Genomic DNA, 10,240 nt, shown 5'->3' on the forward strand with positions numbered 1-10,240 from the left:
GTAACTTGGACCCACAGTCATCTCCAACACTCCTAATCCCACACCAGGCTGTGTCTGCATTGATTTGCCTGAGTTCCTCTGGGTATACTTAGAAGTCAGAGCTGGTTCATGGAATTAAGAATATGCAGATCTCCACCTGCTGGATGAGAAGGCACAACCACCCACATGGGTGGGCAGGTAGGTAGCTCCCTCAATAGCCACACTCTCACTTTAGGGACATGAACCACCCAGGGATGTTTTAATTAAAGACACAGTTTCAATACACACACACAATGGAAGCAGAGTCTCAAAATTTATTGTTTACAGATCCAGGGGAGAGGCATTCAGTGAGCCTGGGGAAGGGCAGCCCCCCATCCTGGACCATGAGCAAGCAGGAAACTGAGAGCAGGGTGACGGCCCCTTTGACTTACAAGGGAGTCACTCACAAGTGACTCACAAGTGACTCACGAGAGGTCACTGATTTTTCACAGAATCAACTCCAAGTTGTTAATTTAAAAAGTGCCCCAGAAAAATCAAAGAAGGAACTTATGGAGGAATTCTAAGCTTGGGTCCTTATCTAAATTTCCAGGATAGGGGTGTGAGCAGGGTTGCCATCCTGTAAAACGCTTGGGAGCAAGAAACTCAAGAAAACAACAGCTTATTTTTCTCAAAAGTTGTTTTACTCTCCCCATATGCGCATGGAGAATGTGCGCTTTTTCTGATTGATGGACACATGGTTCTTCTTCAGCTCTGATCCAGTGGTTTGAGCAAGGATGTTGCAGCCATTCAGATCAGCCTCTTGACACCAGGACTTCACGTAGGTGTCCCACTCTGGGCCGTAGTGACACTGCATGGTGACTTACAGAGGAAAGTAGAAGAAAGGAAATAATGAAGACAAGAAAAAATAATAATTTGAAGTAGAAAAGAAATATAAAATAGAGAAGACCAAAAAGCCAACAATTGACTTTTTAACAAAAACAAAAACCCTAGAGGGATATTCATGATAAAAGGAGAGATCTGAATAATTGACACCAGGGGCGAAAAAGGGTACTCACAAAGTATCCTGCACATATTATAAGAAGGTAAGATAATTAGGGAATAGGATAATAAAGGATATCTAAACAAGGTTAAGCCAATAAAATTGAAACTCAGAGTGAAATAAAAAATTTGTAGCAAAACTTATACAATGTGCTAAAATAGACACAAAGAGAAAACTTTAATCATCTTACAACTATTTAAATGAACCATATTCATTATTAAAAATCTCTCCAACAGGCGCCTGGCTCATTCAGTCCTTAGAACACGCTACTTTGATCTCAGCATCAGGAATTTAAGCCCCATGTTACGTGTAGAGCTTACTTACAAAAAAAACAAAACACCTCTCCAAAAGGAAATTCCTGACACAGAGCTACAGTGGAGATTTCCACTAAACAGTTAAGGAAGAAATAATGTCTATCTTACACAAAAAACTCCAGGACATAGGAAAAGAGGATGCAATCCCAAATCCATTTATGAGTCTATCATAATCTTGATTTCAAAACCTGAGAAGGACAGTACAATAAGAAATATTATAGGCAAATCCATTCATGAACATAAATGCAAAAGTCTACAACCAAAAATCAGCAAGCTGAATCCAGGGATATATAAACAAGATAATATATCATCACTAAATTGAGTTTATTCAAAGAATGCAAAATTGTTTGAACATGAGAGTATTAATAAGTATAATATGCCACATTAACACAGTAAAGGAGAAAATCATATGATCATCTCAGAGATATGGATAGGAGTATTTGATAGATTTAAACAGCGCTTTGACTGTGGAGGCCATTCTGGACCTCAGGAATCTTCACAGCACCCTGACTGTGCTGGCACTCTTCTCTCTGACACTGGATATGAAACAGGGGATGGGAACAGCCACTCTGAGTCCCAGCCCCAAACTCCAGAAAGAGCAGAGACACAAGTACCAGAGGTCAGGAAAGCATTGGCAGGAATTGGGGTTTCTGGGTCCCATGGGAGAATGTCCCTTTGGCCCATAGGCTGAAACTGGGACCATCACCTGGATCTCTGTGGGAAATAGACCAGGCACTGACTGAGCTGTGCAGAGAAACATGTGCCCAGAAAAGCTTGATTCCATCCTGGAGGAGGTGCTGGGAGCCATGAGAGCATCTAAGAGAAGCCCTGTCCATTCCCCAAACTCTAGGGGTTAGTCAGGTTCTAGGAGAACTCAGGACTCCACCACCCTGTGTGACAGTTCACACTGAGTGACACTGAAGTCACTGGAGAGGAACCTCAGGGCCCAGGACAGAGCAGGCCCTGAAGACACACCGCCACACTTCTACATACTCTTACCTGGGTCAATGGTCACTTTGACTTCAACCCCAAGGTCAGTTGCAGATTTCTCAATCCCACACCAATAGGTGTCTGCATCATTCCACCTGAGCTCCTCCATGGTCACAGTGAATGTGTGCAGTTTCCGATTGTCCTTGATGGACACTTGGTTACTCTTTGCTTCCTCCTCTGATCCATTGGTTATAACAAGGATACGACAGTTACTCCACTCGGCTCCTCGACACCACCACTTCTTGTAGGTCTCCCACCCAGGATCATAGCGACATTGCACGATCAGTGAGCCCCGCAGAGGGCCACTGACTGCATTTGACACCGCCCTGAGGGGATATGAGCCTGAAAAACACAAATACATGTGCCTGTCACCACCACACTCCATTGCCTGATGAAAAACCACAGCCTCCTGTAACATAAATAATTCCAATAAACCCAAGTACCTGATGAGTTGAATAACAGTCAAAGAAGTAATAGAACTTCCACAAGACAGACCTTTGTCCTTCAAAACTCTACTGGGTCAAAGCCATCACAGAAATCACTTAAGAGAACAACTACAGATCTCAAAGAATCAAAAACGTCCACACTGAGCAATGGCAACATCTTATAATCCACTCCCTCTCCCTGTGAGAGCAAATGACCCAAGGAAAAGAATGGCCCCAGTACACTTCAGCCCACTGCCATCATGCAAGATGTTAGCTCTGTGGTTTCAGATCTTTTCATTTTTCCTTTTTTTTTTTTTTAAATTTATTTCTGAGAGAGAGAGAGAGAGATAGCATGAACAGGGGAGGGTCAGAGAGAGAGGGAGACACAGAACTCAAAACAGGCTCCAGGCTCTGAGCTGGCTGTCAGCATAGAGCCTGACCTGGGGCTCGAACCCACAAACCGTGAGATCATGACCTGAGCCAAAGTCGGATGCTCAACCGACTGAGCCACCCAGGTGTCCCAGATCTTTTCATTTTTCAAGAGTAGCCAGGAACCTGGGTGTTGTGTGGACCTCACTATGTTAAAACACTGGAGATCATCACATACATAGAGCAAAGGAATTTCTGTGTCTTTAAGTGTTATTATCTACAAAACTATGTGGCAAATTCATTATTGGGACAAATCCTTTGATTCTTGGAAATTCTTTTCCTGAGAATATTGAATATACAAGTTCTTCCGTGGTTCTTGAATCTGCTTATTGTTTTGGTTTGTTTTTCCAAGAAAGTTACCTGTTTCACGGACTGCGTATTAGCATAATGTCCTGCAATTACAAGGTACTTTTCATGGGTGCCTGGGTGGCTCGGTCAGATGAACTTCTAAGTCTTGATTTCATCTCAGGGTTGTGGGACTGAGCCCTGCATCAGGCTTTACACGACAGCACAGAGCCTGCTTGGGATTCTCTCTCCTTCCCCCCCGACCCTGCTCATGTGCGCTCTCTCTCTCTCTCAAAATAAATAAATATTTTTTAAAAGAAAGAAATTCCTTTCATAATCAAAGTGTTTATATCTCGAGGCACATGGGTGGCTCAGTCAGGCTTGTGGTTTCTGCTCAGGTCATGATAAAACAGTTCCGGAGACTGAGCCCTACACTGGGCTCTGTGCTGACAGAGCGGAGCCTGCTTGATATTCTCTTCCACTCTCTGCCTCCACCCCCTCTCTCTCCAAAATAAATAAATAAAGTTTAAAAAATAATTCAAATGTTCGTATCTGTTATAACTACACATTCTGACTAACTGGCACTGCTTGGTTTTTCTTGATTACACATGCTGCAAGATGTCCTCCTTCCTGTTTCTCCTTCCCTCTTCTTTGTTTTTGCACATTAACCCAGTTTGAGATTAGCTTGTAAATATTACTGTTTTTATTTCCTAAGTTGTTAATTTCTCATATGTATAATTTTATTTCTCTTATTTCCTCAAGATTACCATCGTGCTCTTTTTCCAATTTGCTAAGTTAAAGACTGATAATTTTGTTCCTTTCTAAAATGAAAAAATACTCTTTAAGGCTAAGGATTTATTTTTGTCCAACTTAAAAATTGAGGTATAATTCACATACCATAAATTTTAAGTATATAGTGCAGCAGTTTTTCAGATATTCATGAAATTGTGCAACACTGCCTCTAATTCCAGAACATTTTCGCCACCTCAGAAAGAAATTCTACACCCAGTCTCTCCTCACTTCCCTCTTGCCTGAAGCTTTTGAAACCACTAATCTACATTCTGTCTATAAATTTCTCCCTTCTGGATATCTCATATAAATGGAATCATACAATTAATGGCCTTTTTTCATGGCTTCATTTACCTAACGTAATTATTGTTTGGGTTTATCCATGAAGTAGGGTATGTGGGCACTTCAGTCCTTGGTAGGGATAGGCCACATTTAGTTTCTCACTCATCAGTTGATGATATATGGGTTCTTTTCACCTTTTGGCCAGTGAAAAATGTTTCTGTAAGAGCTATGTCTTAGTCTTTGCACTGACTCATGGGAAGGGAAGCTGACACTGTGCTTACACCCAAAAGCTCCAGAATGGGTTTGCTCAAGACCCATGAGAAGCTGCTATGATTCTGAGAAGTCCCTGAGAAACTCCCACCAATGATCTCAGTCTTCACCAACAGAGTAAGTGTTTCCAAGAGCTTGACCAGAAGTCACTCCCGATCTGTCACCCACCCACAGGCCCTTCAGCTGCCTCCAGAGTGTAAGGCTGCTCTCTCACCCTCCAAATCTCTGACAAGTACTGCCATGGACAAACCTACAGAAAGAAGGCGACTGGGGGAGATGTGATTCCAGGATTCTGCTTAGTGAAGGAGAAGAAGGCTTAGATGGGTTGGTAGTGATGTCAAACTGACAACAGCTAGTCTTGTTTGCCCCTTGATCAATTCTGTCTCTATGTTGTCAAAGACTGATGTTTGTTGCCCCAGAATTCACATGTTGAAGTCCTAACCTCCCCTGTGATGGTGTTTGAAGATGATGCCTTTGAAAGACATTGTGGTTAGATGAGATCGTGATAGGAACCTCAGGATGGATTCGTGTTCTTATAAATAAAGACACCAGAGACTTTCTCTCTCTTCTTTCTCTCTGTCTCTGTCTCTGTCTCTCTCTCCTTGCTTATGCACAAAGAGGAGGTCACCATGAGAATATAGTGCCTGAAAACCAGAAGGAGAGTTTTCATCACCAAGTGAATCAGCCTTCACCTTGATCTTTGACTCCTCAGCCTTCAGAATGTGAGAAAACAAATTTCTATAGTTTAAGCCACTCAGTCTGTGGTATGTCACTATGACTAATATACATTTGAAACCCTTTTATCCCCACATGAACTTCCACATTAAGAACATAATTATATGCAAATTTTCCCAAAAATGTCTGCCAGAATTTTCCCTATCAGAGTTTTTCTCTTCTACATGCATGATGACAAAGTCAATGGATGAATAAAGGAGGTCATTTTATTTTCCATGATAACCTCCTTCCCAGAAGAGACATGTTCTGCATCCACTCCCACATGCTGTGGTTCTGTCAAATGATAGGGAGCAGAGCTGGGGCAGCCAATGGTCCTATATTAGCTCCTATCCTTTCTTAGCATCAAGTACTAGCTGCCTCCAAGGCTGTGACTTCCAGCCCACAAATAAACTCCTTCTAATTTCTGGTCTTCCGTTCCCAATGACACCACTCAAAGTGTCTCAGTTGTTGCGCTAACGACGCTGGAAGACAGGTCTTTGGATAATCCAAAGCAGAGACTCAGGGTGACTGATATGTGCAGATGAGCAACTCTCTAGAGATCCTCTAACACTCAGGTTTTTCTGGCATCTTCCTACCTGTACTCTAGCTCTTCAGAAGAGAGGTTCACTGCCTTGAGGGACAAGCCAAGATCAATTATGCGGGCTTTTGAATGATCCAGATGTCTGAACCCTACCTTGACTAATTGGGTCTCAGCTAGAGGTTGGGCTCCTTAAAAATTCCTCAGGAATTCATGCATTTAACTATCATCTATCCATCTGTCCATCTGTCCATCCATCCATCTATCCATCCGTGTATCTGTCATCTATCGATCTCTCTGCCGGGGACAACAAACAGTGCCCTAAAAAACATTTGTGTTATTTATTTTTATTTTCTTTCCCCAACACCTAACTTAGTACCCGTCAGGTAACAAAGATTTTAAAATAGTTTTTTAATGATAAAGTGTCTGGATTAATGAAAAGCTCTGTGATTTCCCTGTGGGACAGATGCTTTCAGTGTCTGCCCAGATCCTAAATGTGCTCAGTCCTGAAGGCCCCATGCCACTCACCTTGGACGACAGGAAGGAACAGAACCAGGAACAGCCACATATCCTGCCTGCCTGGGTTGTCTCCCTGATGCTCAGCTAATGCCAGTTGCCCTCTGGGGACTTGAACTGAACTCAGAGGCAAAGTGCTTGCTTTTTTCTAAATAAATTTTTTTAGTTTCTCTCACCTACTTCCCTTATTTTTTTTCTTCACTTACTTCCTAATTTCATTCATTAGGAGAAAAACAATGCTGTCCTTTGGGAGCATATGGCTGATGTGATCATGTGTCTTCAATGATTTGGAGAAGCCAAGCATCCCACTGGCCAGGGTGCTACTTGCAATTGTGCATGAGGATCTGGGGAGCCAGTTGCCAGCAAACCAGGTGACACACTCCAGCAGGGAGGGGACACCAGAACCTTACAGTTGGGTCCAAGGCAGGGATGGGAACACGTTGAGTTTGCATGTAAGGAAGAATCAGTGCTCAGGACTCACACCCAGCCTCGCTGGACATTCAGCCCCACCTTGAACCTCCTTCTGGGAAGCCCACCTTGGTGCATCCCAGACCACCTCTCCCACCCTGGGCTCTGGTCCAGCACAGATCCTGACCCACTTCCTCTCCATCTCAGGCTTCCCAAAGAGGTCCTGAGTCCCTCTAAGGCAGAGGTGCCATGGAGAGATTATAAAGAAGGAGAAGTTGCCTTTTCCTGTCAGCCTCATTGTGCCCTAGATTCTTCCTCTGTCACCCCTTGGCAGATTTCCCCTGGGTGTGGGCTGTTGGCCACTTCCCAGCCCCAAACAACTTATGCTAATGATTCCTAAGGGACTTTCACACAAGTGTCTCCTCTTCCTTTAGGTGTCCTCTCCTATGACTCTCCTCTGCTCCCTTTACCCCTCTTTCTGAATCAATTCTTTTGTCTCCTTTTTTCATCTATGTTTTCCTTGTTTGTGAGTTTGGTTGTAATTTTTGGGGGTAGTGTTGTTGTGCTCTGTGCTTGTACTTGCTCTTCCAATCTTTAGATGAAATATTTAGTTTGGGAATTACGTTTTTTAAAAATCATTATGTATTTTGAGACAGAGAGATAGAGGCTGAGCCACCCAGAGCCCTAGGAATTATATTTTTATTTCAAAAGCTCCTATTCTGTTCTCTGTTTGCAGATGTTTTTGAAAACTCTCCTCACTTGTGGTCTTATTTGGTCTGGTCTTGTTTGGTCCTTCCCTTTTATATCACACACTTGACTCAAATGTCTGATCATTGTTGGTTTTCTGATTGTAAGTGAGGTTGAGCCAAAACATAGCTAATTGGGGCTCTGAACATGTGGGTGCAAAACACCATGTGAAGTAGGTGTGTTGTGTGGTGCCTAATTCTTTGAGCCTTCCATCCCTTCTTGACCTACAGGCTATGCTTTCCCACAAGCCGCAGAGGGGTATTCTAAATACCACAGTGGAGAGGCTTAAAGGTGGCCTCCAGCATCCTGTTTAGTTCCCTTGGTTTCCACATATATTTTATTAAGTTAAAGAGCCTCCTGAGGGCTGGAAAGGTTTCTCTCTTGATTTAGGGACTGGTTCCACGGAGTGTTTATTTCTGTAAATATATTGAGCTGTGCACTTCTGATGTGTGCACCTTCTGAGTGTATTTTATACTCCAATAAAAAGGTTTTAAGTTTTACCATGAAAATTTTCCAAGCCATCACATATGTGCTTATCAATCCTTTAAATAGCAGCCTATTTCATTGTGTGACTGTAGTATAATTAACTATTCCTGTATGGATGATAGTTGATTCTGTTTCTAGCTTATTACTCTTGCAAACCTATGCTGCAGGCTTCTAGCCTGGGTAAGATGAAGTCAACACACTCCACAGACCTCTCCCCCTGACTATATCTAAGAACTCAGGCAGAATACATGGAGCTGCTATCTGAGTATTTTGCAAAATGAACCCTAGTAAGAGATTGGGGAAGAAACCAGACCAATCCAGCTGTGTGTTTTCTGGTTATGTTTCCTTCTATATTCTCCTGCCTGAGTGTGAACCCTGCAGCCCACATTCTGAAAATGCATGCTCAGCAGGGATCTTAAGTGCTCCAGAGGAGAGGAAAAGGGAAGCCCTAAAGGGAGATGGGGGTCAGATGCCCAGAGTTTTCTTGGTGTTTGTGTTTTCTTTCCCTTCCACAGGTCCTGAGCAAGCCACAGGACAGAAGCTGCAATTCCATGTGAAGCCGCTGGGGGTCGACAGCTGGAACTCTGAAGGAGGAGAGTCCTCCCAGCCCAGAAGAGCTAGAGTCCCAATGTCTGGTGGTAGAAATACCAGTCCATCTTCTCCCTCTTTGTTGCACCTAGAAGCAAACCCAATCACAGGACGTACGAAGCATATTGGGAGAGCAAAGCCTCCACTCTCCAAGCTTCCCAACCAAAGAACCCGGATGGGAAGAACTGGAGGCTCTGAGAGCTGGGCGCGGTATTGGGGGGATGGAGAAGAGGAAGCAGCTGAATAAAGGGATACTAGACCTCCCAAGCTAGCCCCCCAGCTGTACACTCCTGATCAAACCCTGGAGAAACACTCCATGTTGAGAACTTGATGAAGAACTCCACTGGATGGCGTTCAAGTGGCACATCCGAGGAGCACCTGCAAGGCTCCAGAAAGCCGGACCAGCGCACGTGGGAACCACAGTCCACAGAAGCCACATCAGCACTTGAGGTCCCACCCCACCAGCTGGACTGCCTGCCAAGAATGAAACCAAAGTCAGAGTTAAAGACCTTTCCAGCGAGGTGATTACCATTGCTTTGCATGCTTGTGGTGGTGGTTCCGTGAAATGATGCATGCGTTAAACACATAGAACCGAACACCACCACAAAGTTGTGCTATATGTAAAATTTGACAAGTAGTAAAAACAAGAAAAACGTTTGAAACTGTGTGCTTTAAGTATATGTGGTTTATTTATCCCAATTACACCTCAATCAAACTTAAGAAAGAAAGGGTGGGAAAAGTTTGAGGGGAGGCCAATATTCCTTCCCACCATCCCTTCATAGCTTCATGGCTGTAGGCAGAAGCCCCAGGGTTCACTGGGGCCCCAATTCCAGGAGAAGGCGCAGCTCTCACATGCCAACACAGAGGTATAGTGGCTGAAGGCAGGCTGTCCTAAGATGGGCCACTTTGGCAAGAAGATTATTTTGAGCTAAAGTCAGTTGACACCCTGTGGGCTCCAGAAAAAATTTTGCCCTTCCCTTAATTACATACAAGAATCTCAATTGGAGGGTTTTTGCAGAATAAGGGTTATTACAAGGGATAAATGTTATCTGAGTAACCTAACTGCATGGCAGGGCAAACATTTGTTTACAAACATTTACTGGCTTTCATCTTCCTGGGAAATCCTTTCCTTCCCTTTTAAGTCCTACATCTTTTTCCTTAATTCAAAATGACATTTATACCCTTTATGCCTGACTACCATGTCTGTGTGGGGCCCCACACACATGCTATTAAATTTTAATTTCTCCTGTTAATCCATCTCATATCAATTTGATTCTTAGTTGGGCTAGAAGGATCTTGAAGGACCCAGGAACTGCTTCCTGAAAAGGGGATGGGACATTCTTCCTCCCCGACAGTTAGTTGGTATAGTCAGCAGCACTAGCTGGACGCCACTCACCCGGGACTCTGCCACAGCTGAGACATCTCTAAGACATCTGAGAGA

At 43.6% G+C, this 10,240-nt stretch overlaps 1 protein-coding gene across 1 annotated transcript; it reads right to left on the reverse strand.

Annotated features, from left to right (window-relative positions):
* Positions 1-658: 658 nt before the first annotated feature.
* LOC120228110 (CMRF35-like molecule 5) lies at positions 659-6,622 on the reverse strand. Its single transcript, XM_039226266.1, has 3 exons — positions 6,583-6,622; positions 2,332-2,664; positions 659-837 (listed from the first exon to the last, which is right to left on the reverse strand). The coding sequence occupies exons 1-3, from the start codon at positions 6,620-6,622 to the stop codon at positions 659-661; spliced, it is 552 nt and encodes a 183-aa protein (XP_039082197.1).
* Positions 6,623-10,240: the final 3,618 nt, after the last annotated feature.

Source organism: Hyaena hyaena, unplaced genomic scaffold (genome assembly GCF_003009895.1).
Source record: "Hyaena hyaena isolate Hyena2069 unplaced genomic scaffold, ASM300989v1 scaffold_21, whole genome shotgun sequence".
NCBI classification, from domain to species: domain Eukaryota; kingdom Metazoa; phylum Chordata; class Mammalia; order Carnivora; family Hyaenidae; genus Hyaena; species Hyaena hyaena.

Excerpts from the sequence above, each read along its gene's own strand:
- LOC120228110 (XM_039226266.1), bottom strand. The coding sequence starts at position 6,622 with ATGTGGCTGTTCCTGGTTCTGTTCCTTCCTGTCGTCCAAG. Across the intron at positions 2,665-6,582 it reads GTTCCTTCCTGTCGTCCAAG|GCTCATATCCCCTCAGGGCG; the intron begins GTGAGTGGCATG and ends TGTGTTTTTCAG. Across the intron at positions 838-2,331 it reads CAAAGTGACCATTGACCCAG|TCACCATGCAGTGTCACTAC; the intron begins GTAAGAGTATGT and ends TTCCTCTGTAAG.